The sequence below is a fragment of the Choloepus didactylus genome, chromosome 4, assembly GCF_015220235.1.
Source record: "Choloepus didactylus isolate mChoDid1 chromosome 4, mChoDid1.pri, whole genome shotgun sequence".
Taxonomy (NCBI): domain Eukaryota; kingdom Metazoa; phylum Chordata; class Mammalia; order Pilosa; family Megalonychidae; genus Choloepus; species Choloepus didactylus.
The window spans coordinates 45,788,985-45,810,106 of record NC_051310.1 but is presented as its reverse complement, the minus strand read 5'-3'; the positions used below and the strand labels follow the sequence as shown (position 1 = coordinate 45,810,106).

At 37.4% G+C, this 21,122-nt stretch overlaps 1 protein-coding gene across 6 annotated transcripts in view; it reads left to right on the top strand.

The window, feature by feature from the left end:
- The window catches only part of FUT8 (fucosyltransferase 8), a 378,192-nt gene that overhangs the window by 274,321 nt on the left and 82,749 nt on the right, over positions 1 to 21,122 (top strand). For all 6 annotated transcript variants that reach the window (XM_037832507.1, XM_037832508.1, XM_037832503.1 and 3 more), the window contains one exon: positions 11,003 to 11,117. In XM_037832507.1, coding sequence (XP_037688435.1) covers positions 11,003 to 11,117 — 115 coding nt within the window. The remainder of the gene's footprint in view (positions 1 to 11,002; positions 11,118 to 21,122) is intronic.

The following is a 21,122-nucleotide window of genomic DNA, read 5'->3' as shown; positions in this document are numbered from 1 at the left end:
CAGAGTTCCTTTCTCCCTCCAGTGATCTGGTTCTAAATTTGATGTATCTCTGCCCCTTTGGCAGCTTATTCTATAACCTTACTAGCACAGGGTTCAACTATCTATTGGTATCTTTAATTTTAGTGACTGCAGCTATTAGGTCAACCCACATCTGTCTGTGCAACACAAGGTTTGGGCCATCATGTCTTTTTGGGGCACGGCCTATAGCCCTGACTTCAGCTCCTTAGGTGTTCAGATTCTCCTAGATCTGCTACTACTTGAGCAGCCCTGGATATGGATTGTGCCACTGATGGTATTAGAATGGGCACCAGTGTCTCATACCTTTGATTCAGGACACTGTAAGATTGTGATCTTTATCCCCATGGTGAAAGTCTCATTATCTGATCCCACAAAGTTAGCAACATAGACTACATGTTTCATTCCTAGCCCCCTTGGTATATCTTGTAATTTATCAGTCATGTTCCAATGGGTGGGTGACCTGGAGTATATCCCCCACACTGGGCCAAGTTTCTTTGCACTGAGTAACTAGCCAATTTAATAGTGAGCTGAACTTGGATTGGGTGACTAAGAAATATATACATTGGTGGAGGGAAGGGTGAATGGTAATAGAGGCCAATTTGTTTATTTCATGTCCTGAGAGAAGTATGCCCTCCATGCCAGTGTCCCACAGGTGCAGCAGCCAGTTGGTGAAATGTCTTTAGGTTTTTTACTGTATTGATTCCCAATTTCCTGTAACTCAGTGGCAGTGTAATCCTATATTGTAACCAGCACCTTTTGATCAGGAGGTGCTGCTAGGGCAGTGGCAGCTACAGCACCATTCCCCACTGCCTGGGGATCAGGGTTTGTATTTGATCCTTTTTGATCATTTGTTGGACCGGAGGACAAACGTGCTTATTTTCCTCAATTTTCATGTTTCCAATAAGATAGGGCTCATCTTCATCTGAAGAAAAATCAACAGGATCCCACATTTCAGGATCCCAGTCAGGAGAAGTCGTGATACACCTGACTTGCCCTTTGGGAAGTTTGCATCCTCTCACTCTAGCATACTGGCATGCTAACGTCTCTAAACTTTCATCTACGCAACACAGCCTCTCATTTAATGCATCCTTCTGATTTACTTGGACTATCCACGTCTCCTTCTAACTGAAGTTCCTCTTCCAGGCAGTAAACCTCAGCTTTGACTGCCAGAGCCTCTTCCATGGCAGGGTACACAGCTCCTAATAGAGGCCATGCAACAGCCACGGCAGCCTGACATATCTCCCTTTTCTTATGAAATCCTAACTGTCCTGCAGCCTGCTGCAGGGGAACCTGCAATCCAGCCAGGGAGAAATGGACATCGCCATACTCCCTTGGCAGCCCCCACTTGTCCAGGCGGGCAGCTACCCCTCCCCACATGGACATTTCAGGCCATCCCTGCATTCCCCCTGGGGAGTCTTCTTTCCCAGGATTCATGCCCTTTACAGCTGGCAGTTCCTTGGTCTCCTTGCTGGCATGCCAAATGTTCCAACCCGGAATAGCCCCAAGACCAAAAAATATACCTGGCATGGAGTTACTTATGAGTTTAGACTTTTGTGACTAGGGACTTACAAAACAGGGGACAATTCTTCCCGATGGCAGCCAGTTGGGAAAATAAAGTGAGCATTCCATGCAAAAAGAGAGGAGAGCTGGGGTTGGGACAGAGGCACTTATAAAGGTTTGTGACAATGGAGTTTCTCAGGAGATTTGGTTAGAACGGGATCTCACGGAATTTGTTTTACAACAAGGTCTTCCAAGATTTGGTTACAACAGAGTCTCGTGAGATTTGGTTACTAACAGTGATTAGGGGAGGGAAGTTTTAATGCTTTCCTCCTGTGTGTGTGGGTGGAGGGGGGTTGGCTTTTAATGTCCTTCCTGGTCATCTAGGCTGTTGTCTGCAGCTGAGGGAGTGCGGCCTCAGGCCCTAGGTCCTCACGGTGTGGTTTTCAGACTCAAGAATTATACTAAAAAGAATCACTTACTGAGGATTTCCTGCACTCCAGGCTCTGTGATAAAGGCTCTCCATTCATTATCTTATTTAATCAGCACAGTAATCCTATGAGTTAGTATTATTATTCCCCATTTTATAACTAAAGTTACACTCAGGCCTAGTGAAAATAGGTGGCTTACCCAAGTAAATGGTAGAACTATTTTATTGCCAAGTCCTTTCTCTTAATTGGCAAATATATAGCTTTCTGAGTTTTATTTTTCTCTTCTATGCAGGGGGATATAATTCCTACATTATAGCATTGATGTTTTAATTAAATGAGGGAAAATATATAAAATGCTTTCTACGGTGCCTGACACATTGTAGATTCTGGGGGGCTATAGTCAGACCTGCATAAGGAAAGCCCATAAATGGACATTAATAGAAAACTCTTAGATCCTTTAGACAGGCACAGATGAAGGAAGATTGTCACAGTGCTGAACAGGAATAATTTTAAAGCCTAGAATCTTAACATAAGCCTGGTGGATGTGCTCACCAAATAGCATGTGGTGATATGCCTTATATGATAGTTTAAACTATTTTTGTTCTTGCCCTCCTAGACTCCTCCCTACCTTTGTGGGCTATCAAAACTGTGGTATCCTAGACCATCCTCCTTGAAATGATGTCATCTTTTTATCCTTAACATATCTTAGGTCTGCCTAGGAGCAAACCAAAGTAAAAGCAGCCTTGGACAAGACAAAGTCATTTTTCTTGCCTGTAATCCAGATTTACCCATGGATTAGATTCTATGATATAGACTCCCTTAGTCATATTTACCTTAATAAACATTAGTTCCTTCTCCTTGAGATTTTCTTGCTTGAATTACACCTCAGCCCTCATGGAGGTGTCTCTCTTTGACTTTCTGAATTAGGTATAAACAAAATCCCCTGCTTGTAATTCCCTTTGGTATAATTGAGACGAGAACATTTTAAAAGTCTTGTGAATATTACAATAGAAAAACAGGGAAATCAACAGAAAGTGCAAAGAACAAAATGATAGTAAGTTGATGAAATAATGGTTTTGAAGCATTTCATAGCTGGCTTGCTCTCAGAATCATAGATTCTGCTCTTCTTTACTCATTGTCTTTGGCATCTGTACTCTATCCTCAAATGGCCAGCACTATTTTGCTGGAACCTTGCCTAGGTTTGTGTTTCCCAGACCTTTGCCTGGCTTCATATCAGATCTTTAGATTTACCACCCACCTTCAAGATTTCTTGTGTCTTCATAGTTTCAAGGTTCTTTTGGTACATCTGGTTTAGGGTAGAGTCACTGAGTACCCCGGTCTTCTGTTGAATGGTATTGAGACACTATGTTTCTCAGTAATGGGCCACAATAGAAACTTTATGGTTTGATTATTCTCATGTCTTTGGACAAAAAATGATAAATTTTGCAGAACGATAACTTCCAAACGTTATTGAATCAGCAAAGTACTAGTTTGAGTTTAAAGTTGTTTCCTGGACTTGTCTTCCGTATATATAGTCTCTCATAAGGAAGCCAAGAGACAAGCTTAATTTTGGCTGACTGTTGGGATAGAGTGACTTATATTTAGATCATCCAAGGCATTGATATAAAAAAATTAGTGACTTTTTAGTGTTCTGCCTTCTAGTTATAAGCTTGGTATTACTCTATTTTCCAGACACAGACTGGGATAAATGTGAATAATTAATTCTCAAGACTGAGAATTGATGCAACTTGGTAAAAATGTTCACTTTCATGTTTTTTAATTTATTAAACAAAACCATAGGATCAGCTTTCATTCCCAATGGTAAAGGAATGGCTTGATTCCTATGACACAAAAGCATAAGCCATGCCAATTTTTATATTTCGGTTTTCCTCTCCAAATTAGGCCTAATGCAATTTTTGCCTCCTTGAGGTTATTATAATTATTATCAATGAAATGTAGTGATATTTGTTTGCATGTGTATGTCTGTATATATGTGTGTGTGTGTGTGTGTGTTTAATGTAATGTAAAGCCAATCGTAGCATATTGAATTTCCTTTTTGCCCTCACTAGGCATTTGCTGATATGCCAGTTACTTATCCCATTGTCCTATATCTCCAGAAACAATATTTCTATTTAAAGCTGAGGCTTACAACAAAATTTTGTGATCACTCCTATTTGATGCATATGAAAAAGTGAGTGACTACATCTAGATATGATGAAATCCACATAATATTTTAAAAAATGAGTGCAATGAGAATTATGGGAAAGAGGCTTTTAAAACTGAGAAAATAGTTTAAATAAACTTCCAACTGAGTCCTATGACACCATCATAGTTAAAACCTTCTCTTGTGTTCCTTTATCAATTCACAATATCATATAGGTGGTGGCTTTTCTCCCAGTAACTATAAAAAGAATACTGTAGGATACATAATATCCTATAGGACCTCAGTTTTGTAATCTGAAAAATAAACTATAAGGAAAACCAAGTTGAATGAAGTTGAAATTTCAGTGTAAGACTGCAGATTAATTTCTTAAGGAGGTAGTAAGTTGTAGGTTTGGTTTTTCCAACTAAAATCTCTTTTTGCATTAAAAAAAAGTTTTGAATCTTGGATGAGAATAATAAACATAAAAATGGATACAGCATCACATATTAGACTCTTGCACTCTTTTAAAAAGGTGAAAATGGAGATAGCCAGGCTACAAAGTACCCTGTGCATTCATAATGATGACATGTTAAACAAATATCAAAATGCTTCACATACGACCTTGTTAGTCCAAAGCAAAGCTGTTCTGCCACCAATTTAGGCTGAATATTCTAAACTGTGGCTGTGATATTTCATTTTATTTGTATGTATTTTTTTACTGCAACAAATAAGTTAAATCTAAAGTTCCAAAATAGGCAAAATCACATTATAGAGCAGTATTTATTTTAATTATTTTAAAAGTCAATGTTGTTATTATCAATAGGAGAGGGGTTATTAGCCAGAAAAGTCACTGGATATGGGAGTGGGAGGAGTGCTCCTTGGGAAGGTTCTATTTCTTGATATTGGATTTGGTTACTTTGTCTTTGTCTCCCAATTATTCATTAAAATGGACACTTGTTTTATGTGCTTTTCTGTATGTGTTTTGATTTCACCCATATGTTCTGGTTTGCTAATGCTGCCGTTACGCAACATAATCAGAAATGGATTGGCTTTTATAAAGGGGATTTATTTGGTTGCAAAGTTACACTCTGAAGGCCATGAGAATGTTCAAATTAAGGCATCAACATGAATATACCTTCACCGAAAGAAGGCCAGTGGTGTTTGGAAAACCTCTGTTAGCTGGGAAGGCACGTGGCTGGCGTTTGCTGATCCCAGGTTGTGTTCCAGCTTCTCTCTCCGCTCCTGTGCATTCTTCAAAATGTTGCTCTTGGGGCGTTTTGTCTTCTCTTAGCTTCTCCAGAGCATACTCTGGGCTAGCATCTCCAAAGTGTCAGCAAAAGTCTGCTTTCAGCGGCGGTCTCCAAAATGTCTCTCTTAGCTGCTCTTAGCTCCTTCTGTTTGTGAACTCTTTTGTAACACTCCAGTGATTAAATTAAGACCCACCCTGAATGGGCAGGGTCCATATCTCCATGGAAATAGTTTAATCAAAGGTTTCACCCACAGTTGATTGAGTCACATCTCCATGGAAACACTCAATCAAAAGATTCCAACCTAATCAACACTAATATTTCTGCCCCTACAAGATTGCATTAAAGAATATGGCTTTTGGGTGGGCATAATATATCCAAACTTCACATTCCAACCCCTGGATCCCAAAAAGACATATTCTTTCCAAATACAAAATACATTCATCCCATCACAATATCACAAAAGTTTAAATATTTTCAGTAACAGTAGGTAAGTAAAAGATCCCATCAAAATCAGTCATGTGTGGTCTTGTCCTAATGCAAAATTCCCCTCTGGCTGTGGACCAATGAAACCTAGAACAAGTTATCTTCTTCCTATATACAAAGGAGGGACAGTCATGGGATAAACATACCCATTGCCATAAGGAGAAACTGAAAGGAAAACAGGGTTCACAGGACCAAAGCAGCTCCTAAAACCCTCAGGGCAAACTCCATTAGATTTCAAAGTCTGAGAGTCACTTATAGAATGACATTTTATCCTTGAGACTTGAGAGAGCGGAAGTCCAACCCTTTCATTCCAAGGGCCTTCACTGAAGCCCTTTTCTCTCCAAACACTGGGGTGAGTGCTCCAGCATATCCATGCATTGGGGAGACCATCTTCCCAGTCCCACCTTCCTCAAGCATCGTAGTGCCACCCGGACTCTGCCTCTCTGGGGCAAAGGCTCTCTCCTCTGAACAGTGAGGTGGTGGCCAGGCTTTCCCCAATCCTTAGGGAATGTGCTCCACCCTCTCTGAGGCCTAGGGCAGCAGCACATTCCTGAGCATACAGGCCGAATGCCCGCCCTCTGCCTCTGGGGCAGACTCACCCTTTCCATGTGCATGGGTTGCTCTGCTCTCCTTGCCTGAGATTTCTTGACTCCAGACCTCAATTTCCATGGTTCTGTCTTTTTGTTCCTTCTTTGTCCCCTCCAATCCAGACAGGCAGTGGTTCCATTTATACAGAGCTCGCAAAAAAAATTTGTTGGCTCAGCATGCAGTTTACAGGGATAATAGGACTTCCCAAAACCCTTTCTGGATAACTCCATTCTAATCCTGGCTTGTGCTGAAATGGCTGACTTGTTCCAGGTTTCATTAAATCCTCATGTGGGGCTGTAGTCTTTGGGGTTTCACTTTCTGGAAGCCCAGAGTTTTCCAAACCATCAATTTCTGGTTTATTTGTACCCAAGACTTCAGTTCTCAGCTTATTACTCTCCTCTCACATTTTACTATAAGCTGCAAGGAGAAGCCAGCCACACTTTCAATATTTAATTTCAAAATCTCTCCAGCTAAGTATCTCGGCTCCTCACTTTCAAATTCTGCCTTCCAGCCTACACCAGGACTCAATTTTGCCAAATTCTCTGCCACTTTAAAGCAAGGACTGCCTTTCTTCCAGTTTGCAACAACACATTCAACATTTCTGTTCAAGGCCTCATCAGAGCTATCTTTGGAGTCCATATTTCTACCAACAGTCTCTTCAAAGCAATCTAGGCCTTTTCCATCAATTGCCTCACAGTCCTTCCAGAATCTTCCCCTTATTCATTTAAAAAGCTATTTCAACATGTTTGGTGTTTGCAAACTCAGCAGCACCACACTTCTCTGGTACCACAATCCGTTCCGGTTTGCTAATGCTGCCATTATGCAAAATATCAGAAATGGATTGGCTTTTATAAAGGGGGTTTATTTGGTTACAAATTTATAGTCTGAAGGCCATGAGAATGTTCAGATTAAGGCATCAACATGAGTATACCGTCACTGAAGGAAGGCCAGTGGCATCCAGAAAACATCTGTTATTTGGAAAGGCACGTGGCTGGCATCTACTGATCCTAGGTTGTGTTCCAGTTCCTCTCTCAGTTCCTGTGCATTCTTCAAAATATTGCTCTTGGGCGTTTTGTCTTCTCTTAGCTTCTCCAGAGCAAACTCTGGGCTAGCATCTCCAAAGTGTCAGCAAAAGTCTGCTTTCAGCGGCGGTCTCCAAAATGTCTCTCTCAGCTGCTCTTAGCTCCTTCTGTTTGTGAACTCTTTTGTAACACTCCAGTGATTAAATTAAGACCCACCCTGAATGGGCGGGGTCCATATCTCCATGGAAATAGTTTAATCAAAGGTTTCACCCACAGTTGATTGAGTCACATCTCCATGGAAATACTTTATCAAAAGATTCCAACCTAATCAACACTATGTCTGCCCCCACAAGATTGCATTAAAGAATATGACTTTTGGGTGGACATAATACGTCCAAACTGGCACACCATAAAAAAAAAAAAAAAGATACTAGACATTTGTTCTGGTTTTCTAATGCTACTGTTATACAAAATACCAGAAATGGATTGGCTTGTATAAATGGGGTTTACTTGGCTACAGATTTATAGACCTATGACCATAAAAGTGTCCAAACTAAGGTGTCAATAAGAGGATACCTTTACTGAAAAAAGGCTGATGGTGTCTGGATAGTTTTGTACTATTATTATTCATTCAAAGGGGGCTATTATTAGATATGGTCTGTTAATCATGTGTATAGTTCTAATGGTTTTCTATGATAGTAAATAAGACTTTAATCTTTCCTGTGGGGTGCTATTCCTTTGTTACTAAATGGCTTGCATCTAATTAAGTATCAAGAACAAAAGATAACTGAACCATGTACTAGGCAAATTAAAATTGTTGAGTGCTGGTTTCATTATCTGTTAAATGTGTCCTTCAGACTGATCAATCCTCTTCTTCAGAGTACTTCAGGGAACTGGCTAATGGATCATTCTTTTGACTGGCCTTGAGTTCCACTTATTAGTCACCCACACCCATTGCATCCTCCTTCTTAGTTGTAGAAGTATTGGTAGGTACTTTTCAGACACAAGGTAAAAGCTCTGAAACATCCCTCTGAAACTCTACAGCATAAAAATAGCATCTACCTCATATATTGCTACTTGTCATGTATTATCAGTAATCTTTTTTAAAAGACATATGGAAGGTATTATAGTACCTATTTTAAGAGGAAATATCTGAAATATTTGAGAAAATATTTCTGGCTCCCAAAGCTCTTTCTCTTCTGATTCAGAGTTTGTGATTTTGAATATTTACATTGAACAGAATCCACATTTTTGTACTCTGGACACCCTACCTTGATATTTGGTAGCGCAGTAGTTAGAAGCCAAGCTTTAGAGTCCAGATTACTTGGGTTTGAATTCCTACTTTGCCATTTCTTAGCTCTATGACCTTGAGCAAATCATTTAACCTCTCAGTGCCTTACATTCCTTATCTAATTTGTAAAGTGGTTGTGAAGATTAAATGAAATAATGTAAAGTACCTAAACTAAGTGTCTGGCCCATATTAAGAACTTAATACCTATCAATTTTTTTTCTTATTATTTAAAATTAGTCACTTTTCTCTAAGTACTCTCTGAACCCCCAGCTAATGCTTTGTTTTTAGTTAATATATAACATCATTATGGGAGGTTTCTAAAAGTGAATGTATGCTATCTTATACTTTTCTGACAAATAGAAATAATTTTCTACTTCATAATTTTCACAAGCAACTAATCCACTCATAAGCATGCTTTGATAGAGGAGGAGTTTTAATACAAAGTGTAGAGAAGGGTTGGAGCTGGGGCTCTAACTAGTTAAGGAGTATTCTCCCAAACATTTTTCTGTCACCAAATTGGATTTGTGAAAGGTAAATATTATCATCATTTTGCCCTTACCTAAAACTCTTGAAGATTTTTCTTTTGTTACACTTTTACTCACTTATCCATTGAAAGATATTTATTGAACATTTTATGTGTGACTAGCGCAAAAGCAGTTGAAAGAAAAATAACAACAAACCTACTCTCATGGAGCTTAAATTCTAGTAGAGGAAGAGAGACATTAAGCAAAATGAAGAAGTAAATGATGTGTTTTAGAAGATAATAGCTTGAAGAAAAATAATGCAGGGAAGGAGAGGGAAATCCCAAGGTATGGTACAGGGGAGAGGAGTGTTGGATTTTTAAGTCGAGTAGTCTGGGAAAGCCTCGTGGAAAAAGTGATAGTTGCACAAAGATTTGAAGGACATTTGAGTGAGCCATGTGGATATCTGGGAAATGAGCATTCCAGGGGAGGGAAGAGCAAATGTAAAATCCTTGAAGTAGAAACATGCCTGGCATGTTCAGGTTAGCAATGAGACGAGTGTAGATGAAGTGGAGAATAAGCAAGGAGGACAGTAGTAGGAGATGAGACCAAAGAGGTAATGGGGGGCCATATTGTGTGGGTCCTTGTAGGTCAAAATTAAAACTCTGACTTTGACTCTGAGTGAGATAAAGAGCCAATTCAATATTAAGAACTGAGGAGTAACATGATTTGACTAATTTTTTAAAATAGGATCTAGCTGCTATGTTGAGAACAGACTGTAGAGATAGGCAAGTTTGGAAGCAGGGAGACCTATTATGAGTATCACAATAATCCAGGTGAGGAGAAGACGGAGATTCCTTTGGTAGCACTGCTGATGGTGTTAGTGTCAGAAATTGGCTATATGTTTGCTGACAGATTGGGTGAGGGGTGTTAGAGAAAGAGAGGAGTCTTGTTTTTTACTTTATCAGTAAACATAAGTCATAGCTTTTATTTAATTCAATATAAATGAAACCATCTGTGCAAGCCCTAAAGTTTCTGTTCCTAGTTTACTGGGGGTTTTATTTTACTCTGTGGGAAATCCAGCATGTTATCATTGAACTTATTGATGCTACAAAGAGGGACAAAGTATCTTAGAACTATCGGTTTATTAGATTAGACTATAGATCAAAAGTTATGGCCCGTGGGCCAAATCTGACTCATTCCATGTTTTTGTAAATAAAGTTTTATTGGAACACAGCCATACCCATTCATTTACATGTTGCTTGTGGATACTTTCCTGCTATAAAGGCAACAGAGGCCCACAAAGCCTAAAATACTTACTATCTGGTCCTTTGCAGAAAGTTTGCTCATGCCTGGTTTAGCCAGTTGCTTAAAGATTTGTTTCAACATTTTCTTCTGATCATCTTCCAATCACTCACAGTGTTTATGAAAAGAAAATTTAAGTGATGGCATGAAGTGACAATTGAGCAAAGAGGTACTATACAAATACTGGCATCAACTTTTCCCCTCTCTTATGTTATTCTACCTATTTCTGTAGTGCTTTGTCTGTTTTGAAATAAGTGCAGCTGACTGGTCTGAAAAACATGTATGCTTTTCTCAACAGAAAAACTTTACTGCAGGAATAATAGGTCTTGGCTGGTTGAGACCAATTTGTTGAATTTCACACCCTTGCTCAGAAATAAAAGATGAGTACCAGCATCACTGTGAGCATCAATCACAAGCATTTGGCTTTCTTCTCACAAAATCTTCTTGTGACTTTGTTTATTCCTGTAATGCAGTGTGAATAAGTTACATTTCCAGTGTTGTTTGCTTTTACAGGTCTATAATGACGGATCTATACTACCTCAGTCAAACAGATGGAGCAGGTGATTGGAGGGAAAAAGAGGCCAAAGATCTGACAGATTTGGTCCAGCGGAGAATAACATATCTTCAGGTAAGATCAGGTTAAAAAAAATAAACTTAAGTGAATAAAGAAGAAAAATCATAAAACCAAAAGAATTGATTTTTAATTTTCCTAACCATTGCCTTTTGAAAGTATTACTCACTCATTTCACACATTTATTCAGAAAGACACTATGTTATGCCTTGTGCAGAATACAAAGATAGCTAAAACAAGGTCCCTGCCTTAAAGGAGGCTACTTCTTATACCTAAAAAGCTGTAGTGCAAAGTAGAGTGCTACCGTTTATATGAGAGATATAGATGAAATACTTATTATAGTTTTGAGGACGGAGACATCAGGGATGATTTTGTGGAGGAGGATTTCTTTGAACTGAACTGAATAAGTTAGTTAGATAGGATTTGAACACACAAAGATGGAGAAGAGTGTTCCTTCTGGAGGACATAGGCAATAGCCCATAACTGGGAAAGAGCAGTATAGCAAGCCAAATGAGAAATGGAGTAGTTTACTTTGTCTGGAGTTTTAGGTTGTGTGAAAAGACGGAATGGAAAATAAGCTGCAAAAGATGGGTTTGAGAGCCAAATTGCAGAGGTCTTTGGTTGCCAGGTTAAGAAGTTTAAACTTTATGATGCATAAGCAGTAAGTGGTCACTGAAAGATTTCATTTGTTGGTTGCATAAACATCATTATAATGACAAATAACAAATATTAATCAAGGAAACCCTGAAATCCCAGACCCTTTTAAATTAATTCTCTTCTTTTTTTGTGTATTATATTCTAGTTATTATTAATATACATATACAGTCTTACAAATTTTAAAAGATATAATTGATTTTTACTTCTTAATTTTGTTCTTTTGCTTAACAGTGTACCATAAAAATTTTTCTATTTTGTAGTTACTGCCTGCTACTGAAAGATAACATAAGAATGGCAGACTGAGAGTGGTATTTTAGTGATAATAATCTGAAAGTAATGTTTTGGTTGGACTGGATTAGTATTGGAAAAGACACAAAACAAGGACACCATATAGGATATGAAGATCATAGTGTGGGTGAGATGCATTGAGGAATTTGGCAGTTTGCATTGTAGGTGAAGAGATAAATTTGAGAGAGATTGAGAAGATAGAATTGATTGGCCTTGCCAAGCAAGTGAATGAGCCAAAATGGCTGGAATAATGGGACATCATGAACTGACAAGTAACTAAGATATAGAACAGTCTTCAGGGGAAAACAGTGAATTAGTAGAATTCTTCAACACTCCAAAATGCTTGAAGTTGAAATGACCATGTAACACCCTTTGCCCCCATCCTTTTCTGTACACTTTCTGTGTACAATCAGTCTGCTTTCCTTTTAAGTCAAAGTGTCTTATAAAAGCAAAATGAGAGCCAGTGACTTGCTTCTGTATATTTCATGGTGCACATTTTCCTACATTTAAATAGGGAAAAATAGAAAATCAAGTGTTTAAAGAAATCATTAAAAACCAAACTGAAAACTGAGCTTGGCATGCTATCTTGGTCCTATTCTCCCTTGGCCATTCATCAGAGGTGTCTGCAGAATGCGAAACACTTTACCTCCTGTAGGGTAGAGGTAATTATCTCCTGTCAACTAGATCCTCATTCAATGAACTATAAACAGCTGGTGGTGCAGAACCATCATCCTCATTTAAAATGGAAATAACTGTGGTTACTGAGCTGCTTCTACTTCCACATGTTCATTAAATGTTCTCCCACAAAAAGTTATATTTAACCCATGATCTGGCCATAGTTCAACTCCTTTACTGTAACATGTTTGCTACCTGCTTAAGTTTCTTTGTTGTTTTTTTTTTTCCTCCTGGTTTTGAAGGGGTATTCCGGTTTGCTAAAGCTGCTGGAAATGCAATATACCAGAAATCGATTGGCTTTTACGCTGGGGGGTTTATTAGTTCACAAATTTACAGTTCTAAGGCCATGCAAATGTCCAAATTAAGCATCAAGTGGTAGATATCTTCTCTGAGGAAAAGCCGATGGTGTCCAGAACACCTCTGTCAGCTGGGAAGGCACATGGCTGGTGTCTGCTGGTTCTTTGCTCCCTCACGGGTTGCACTGTTTTCAGCTTCTGATTCCAGTGGCTTTCTCTTTAAGTGTCTGTGGGTTCTCATGTAGCTTCTCTGGGGTAAACTCTAGACTTCATCTCTTAGCATCTTCAAACATCTGGATCTGTGTCAGCTCTGGGTGTTTTCTCTCTAAGCATCTCTCTTCAAAATGTCTCTGCTTTTTACCCTCTCATAGAGGATGCCAGTAAACTAATTAATACCCACCTTGAATGGGCAGGGTCACATCTCCATGGAAGTAATCTAATCAAAATGTCCCACCTACAATTGGGTGGGTCACATCTCTATGGAAACAACCTAATCCAAAGATCCCACCCACAGTATGACTGCACCCACAAGATTGGATTAAAATAACATGGCCTTTCTGGAATACATAATAGATTCCAAGAGGCAAAGTGCTTTCACCTGTAGTGCTACTTTGATCCTATATATTATCACTTTTATTGTTCTGTATTAGAGAATCTCACTTATTAAGCATGCTAATGATTTAAAACTAAATGTGCTTTTTTAATCTTTTAAACTGTAGCAAACTTTAGCAATTTCACTTGGAGCTTGACTTCAATTTCATGTATTTCTATTTTACAAATTCTTCCTGTCATGCTTTTCTCTCTTTTTTTCCACTGAAAAAGAAAAAGTGATTTTTAATATTCAAGGGTAGGAGAGAAACTCAGTAGGAAAAATATATTTTGGAAAGTTTTTCTTTAATTATTTAATGTAGTCATGATTTCTTTTTCCATCTAGACCAAAAGTTCTTTGAAGTCAGGAACTCTATTTTTAACATATTATTTGTTAGAGATTAAAAATGCCTTCTTCTCTGGTGAGAAGTGAATAAGGATCCATTCCTCCTATTCCAACAAAATTAAACATATGTACTTGAAAGAATGTTTACTCTGACTAGAATTTTTATTCTCAGTGCATTTTCAAGCACAACAGCTGCTTTAAAAAGATTTGTCACTAATTCAACTAAATGGACTAGTCAGTTTAATCAGAAAGTTGAGCTAATTATCTACTTATACAGGTAAAGAGATGACTAATTTTTTTTTCCATTGTACCTTTTTGTAGTATTCACATCTATTGGTGTTTCCTCCTATACCATTATTTTAAGTGAAATATTAATGTAAATAAGCTATTTAAGCAACAGATCCCAACAGGGCATAGAAAATGAGTAGAATACTAGGAAATAAAGCTAAAAAAGGATAAAGATTTTTTAAAAAAACTTTGATCTTTGATACCCATACTTAAAATAAAAATAAATAGTTCATACAACTTAAATGGAAATTTTAGAATGCTCTTCTTGTTTATTCAATCAACCATTTCTATTCTGAGTTGTGTGTTCCTAATGTATTTAATATTTATGGATTTTTCACAGTTTGACCACATGGTTTTAGTCAACCAAGCAATTCTTTCAGAAAGAGCTCCTTTTCTCTCAATCTCATAACAGTAAATATTTTTGAAGTATGGTTTTGGTCTTAAAATTGTGGATTATAACTTTGCAGTGAATTTTTTAATTCTTACCTCCCTGGCCCAGTGTTAAAGGCCTGGGTCAATTATATAAACATTGTGCTCTAGTGTTTTTCTGTTAATTATGGTAATAACATTGCTATATGAGAGATTGCCTGGATACATGAGTTAATCTTGGTAATGTGTTTAGAGCTTTTGAAAGATACACTGGAGACATAAAAATTCATGACAATTTGTCTCTGAATAATATATAATAGGGAAAGGTACATTAAAAACAAATGTTTTAATACTTTAAGTCTTTTGGGCAGACTTTAGTAATTTAAATACCTTATGTATTCCCAGAAAATAATTCAGATAAATTTATAATTTACTTTTAGTTTGATTTGGTGACCACTGATTAGGTAGTTGTGTTGGTAAAGTTCATGTGTCAACCTGGCCAAGCTATGATGTCCAGTTGTTTTGTCAAGCAGGCACTTGCCTGATTGTTAATGTGAGGATGTTTTATGGACTTAAATCATAGTAAATTGATTGCATTGATGACTGATTACATCTACAAACAACTGAGGAAATTATCTTCAACATGAGAGAAATCTCATCAGCTGAAGACTTTAAAAGAAGTGATGATTTCAACAGTTAGAAGGGCAAATTTCCATTTCTACTTCAGCCAGCCAGCTTACCCCTGGGAAATTCATCGAAAACATTCATCACACTTCCCAACTTGCAGCCTGCCATGCAGAATTTGGACTTTCCCATCCTCACGGTCATGTAAGCCAATTCCTATTAAAAAATCTCAATATTTACATTATATATGTATGTATATATATATATATATATATATATATATATATATATATATATCCTTTAGGCTCTGTTTCCCTAGAGAACCCTAGTACAGTAGTTTAAAACATTTTCAGTTTTATTAAAGTTTTACTGGTACAGATGAAATTTATTATCAGTGCTCAGTATCATCAACAAGGATTTATTTTTTTAATTCATTTTATTGAGATATATTCACATACCATGAAGTCATACAAAACAAAGTGTACATTCAATTGTTTACAGTACCATTATACAGTTGTGTATTCATCACCAAAATTAATTTTTGACATTTTCATTACCACACACACAAAAATAATAAGAATAAAAATTAAAGTGAAAAAGAACAATTAAAGTAAAAAAGAACACTCAGTGCCTTTTTTTTTTTTTTTTTCTTCCCCCATTTTTATTTTTCTACTCATCCATCCATAAACTAGACAAAGGGGAGTGTGGTCCATATGGCTTTCCCAATCACATTGTCACCCCTCATAAGCTACATTTTTATACAATCGTCTTCAAGGTTCATGGGTTCTGGGTTGTAGTTTCATAGTTTCAGGTATTTACTGCTAGCTATTCCAATTCATTAGAACCTAAAAAGGGTTGTCTGTGTTGTGCGTAAGACTGCCTACCAGAGTTACCTCTCAGCTCCTTTTGGAATCTCTCTGCCACTGAAGCTTATTTCATTTCCTTTCACATCCCCCTTTTGGTCAAGAAGATGTTCTCCATCCCACAATGCCGAGTCTAGATTCCTCCCCAGGAGTCATATTCCACGTTGCCAGAGGGATTCACTCCCCTGGGTGTCAGATCCCACATAGCGGGGAAGGCAGTGATTTCACCTGCCAAGTTGGCTTAGCTAGAGAGACCTTGATTTGTTCAAAGTACAATGCAAAACCCAATACAATGAAAACAGCCTAGACTGAGCTCCTGTTGTAATCTGTAACAGGCTTCATTTTGAATCTAAGCCTTTCTTTCTACAATTTTCCGGTCATTTGAATTGAGCAAATATCATTTTGTCTCATGAAAATCTTGCTTAACTTATAGTCATATTGCTTAGTTGTGATAAAGAAGTTTGGTCTCAATTTGAAGTTTCCTTCTTTTATTCTATGCCTTGGTTTTATGTGGAAGGATCAATTTTATTGCATTGTATCACAGGAAATTATGGAAAATACAAAGGTTCTTTTGGCAACTGGACTTTAGTGGGACAAAGTCCTTGTTGTCCTAATTAAAATAATTTTCTTTCTAGAGATAAACCCTTATGGCATAATATTCAAACACTAAACCAAAATAAGAGATTATAAAGATCTGATTGACAAAACCCCATATGCTATTAGGCGCAAGTAGAATCTACCAAGCAAGTCCCCTGTGGGGTTTTAGTCAGTTTTTTATATATTTACCTAAAAAGTTTTTCATCCGTAAAGTGAACATTGGGTTGTTGTAAATAACATTTTGTGCTGATCTTTACTCTTGTGCTACATAAATCATAATAGATTGAGAAAGTGCTATTATTTAAATTTTTCTAGTTTCTGATATTGACCTCAGCCTCATTTATGGGTCAACACTTCACCGTAATTAATGTAAGTCATTTTCCATGGTGATTTTTGAGTGATTTTGCATGGAAAAGATTTTCATTGTTATGGTTATTAGAATTTATGGTGTAGTTTCTAGTAAACTCATATTAAATAAAAACAGTGAAAGAAATCTGTATGACTCAATCCTTTATTTCTGAACTTGGACGGAGTAGTTGGAAGTGGACAACTCTGTTGGAGAGAATTTCTAGTTAGGGTAAATAGCTTCTAGAAAACGACATTGACTAGTTTAACTTGAAACTATTTGTCTTCTGGTATAGGATAATGCGTTTCTTTACCCAACCCCAAAAGCTGACATTTTAAGAAAACTGATCTCTTTTATGGTGGAATCTAAATAAAATATGTAAAAAGTAGTAGTAAAAGATGTTTTTATTTGCTTTGGAGAGTTGGTTTTGTTTAAGTTTTCAATAGAAATGAGTAGGCTAATATTTTACTCCTATTTAGAGAGAGTGAGAAAACTGAAAAATGTGAAAATGGAGAACAACTATTTTGCTTTTTAAATGATGGTAGAGATTTGTTTCTTCCATTCAAAAATAACAGTCTGGTTGGAGAAATGGAGAGAAAATTGCTCTTTACCTATATTGATTCCAGCAACTGTGAATGATCTTTTGGGATAGAAAAGGGCAAGGTCACACTAGGAACACATTATTGAGGCTAATAAACATATGTTCCTCAAACCAAGACACAAACATATGCAATTTTTAAATTCTGATGATTGTTTTGTTTTGTTTTGATATTTATATTTTTGGCTCTTTCTTTGGATCTTTCTATTATTTCCTAAATCTCCATTACATTCATTTTTCCTATAGGTTCCCTTCTTCATCACTTTTTTTAAACTTATTATGATAAACTTTAACTTACATAAAAGTAGAGAGAGTAGTGAACCCCGGGTACCTATCACCCAGCCTTAACAATTGTCTATTCATGGTCAAATTATGTTTCATCCATGCTGGCACCCATACTTAACCAGTGTCAGGACCATTTTGAAGCAAATCCCAGAAATTTTATCATTGCATTTGTAAATATTTACAAAACATAAGCACAATGCAATCCCAATCAAAATTCCAACAACCTACTTTGCAGACTTGGAAAAGCTAGTTATCAAATTTATTTGGAAAGGAAAGATGCCTCGAATTGCTAAAGACACTCTAAAAAAGAAAAACGAAGTGGGAGGACTGACACTCCCTGACTTTGAAGCTTATTATAAAGCCACAGTTGCCAAAACAGCATGGTACTGGCACAAAGATAGACATATAGATCAATGGAATCGAATTGAGAATTCGGAGATAGACCCTCAGATCTATGGCCGACTGATCTTTGATAAGGCCCCCAAAGTCACTGAACTGAGTCATAATGGTCTTTTCAACAAATGGGGCTGGGAGAGTTGGATATCCATATCCAAAAGAATGAAAGAGGACCCCTACCTCACCCCCTACACAAAAATTAACTCAAAATGGACCAAAGATCTCAATATAAAAGAAAGTACCATAAAACTCCTAGAAGATAATGTAGGAAAACATCTTCAAGTCCTTGTATTAGGCGACCACTTCCTAGACTTTACACCCAAAGCACAAGCAACAAAAGAGAAAATAGATAAATGGGAACTCCTCAAGCTTAGAAGTTTTTGCACCTCAAAGGAATTTCTCAAAAAGGTAAAGAGGCAGCCAACTCAATGGGAAAAAATTTTTGGAAACCATGTATCTGACAAAAGACTGATATCTTGCATATATAAAGAAATCCTACAACTCAATGACAATAGTACAGTCGGCCCAATTATAAAATGGGCAAAAGATATGAAAAGACAGTTCTCTGAAGAGGAAATACAAATGGCCAAGAAACACATGAAAAAATGTTCAGCTTCACTAGCTATTAGAGAGATGCAAATTAAGACCACAATGAGATACCATCTAACACCGGTTAGAATGGCTGCCATTAAACAAACAGGAAACTACAAATGCTGGAGGGAATGTGGAGAAATTGGAACTCTTATTCACTGTTGGTGGGACTGTATAATGGTTCAGCCACTCTGGAAGTCAGTCTGTCAGTTCCTTAGAAAACTAGATATAGAGTTACCATTTGACCCAGCGATTGCACTTCTCGGTATATACCCGGAAGATCGGAAAGCAGTGACACGAACAGATATCTGCACGCCAATGTTCATAGCAGCATTATTCACAATTGCCAAGAGATGGAAACAACCCAAATGTCCTTCAACAGATGAGTGGATAAATAAAATGTGGTATATACACACGATGGAATACTACGCGGCAGTAAGAAGGAACGATCTGGTGAAACATATGACAACATGGATGAACCTTGAAGACATAATGCTAAGCTAAATAAGCCAGGCACAAAAAGAGAAATATTATATGCTACCACTAATGTGAACTTTGAAAAATATAAAACAAATGGCTTATAATGTAGAATGTAGGGGAACTAGCAATAGAGAGCAATTAAGGAAGGGGGAACAATAATCCAAGAAGAACAGATAAGCTATTTAACGTTCTGGGGATGCCCAGGAATGACTATGGTCTGTTCATTTCTGATGGATATAGTAGGAGCAAGTTCACAGAAATGTTGCTATATTAGGTAACTTTCTTGGGGTAAAGTAGGAACATGTTGGAAGTTAAGCAGTTATCTTAGGTTAGTTGTCTTTTTCTTACTCCCTTGTTATGGTCTCTTTAAAATGTTCTTTTATTGTATGTTTGTTTTCTTTTTAACTTTTTTTTCATACAGTTGATTTAAAAAAGAAGGGAAAGTTAAAAAAAAAACAAAAACAAAAAAAAAACAAGTCAAAAAAAAAAAGATGCAGTGCCCCCTTGAGGAGCCTGTGGAGAATGTAGGGGTATTCGCCTACCCCACCTCCATGGTTGCTAACATGACCACAGACATAGGGGACTGGTGGTTTGATGGGTTGAGCCCTCTACCACAGGTTTTACCCTTGGGAAGACGGTTGCTGCGAAGGAGAGGCTGGGCCTCCCTATGGTTGTGCCTAGGAGCCTCCTCCCGAATGCCTCTTTGTTGCTCAGATGTGGCCCTGTCTCTCTAGCTAAGCCAACTTGAAAGGTGAAATCACTGCCCTCCCCCCTACGTGGGATCAGACACCCAGGGGAGTGAATCTCCCTGGCAACGTGGAATATGACTCCCGGGGAGGAATGTAGACCTGGCATCGTGGGACGGAGAACATCTTCTTGACCAAAAGGGGGATGTGAAAGGAAATGAAATAAGCTTCAGTGGCAGAGAGAATCCAAAAGGAGCCGAGAGGTCACTCTGGTGGGCACTCTTACGCACACTTTAGACAACCCTTTTTAGGTTCTAAAGAATTGGGGTAGCTGGTGGTGGATACCTGAAACTATCAAACTACAACCCAGAACCCATGAATCTCAAAGACAGTTGTATAAAAATGTAGCTTATGAGGGGTGACAAGGGGATTGGGAAAGCCATAAGGACCACACTCCACTTTGTCTAGTTTATGGATGGATGAGTAGAAAAATAGGGGAAGGAAACAAACAGACAAAGGTACCCAGTGTTCTTTGTTACTTCAATTGCTCTTTTTCACTCTAATTATTATTCTTGTTATTCTTGTGTGTGTGCTAATGAAGGTGTCAGGGATTGATTTGGGTGATGAATGTACAACTATGTAATGGTACTGTGAACAATCGAAGGTACGATTTGTTTTGTATGACTGCGTGGTATATGAATATATCTCAATAAAATGAAGATTAAAAAAAAACAAAACAAAAAAACATAAGCACATACTACTATTACACTTAAGCAAATTAAGAATAATTATTTAAGGTCATCAAATAACCAGTTGATATAATTTTCTTGATTGCCAAACAAATTTTAATGTGCCATTTAAAAATGATTTTCATAACCATCACAGGGACAACTTGATTATGAGTTCTGTGTATCTTTTTCCTTACTGAAATGGAAGAATAAAAAGGGCATATGGTCAGAGGAAAAATTAATGTGACCTGACTAATTCTGAAAATAAATCCAACCATCAAAGAAAAATTTAGATGAAAGATGTAAAAACTAAAATCAAAATTAAGATGAAGAGAATTAAACAAAGGACTAGATCAATGAA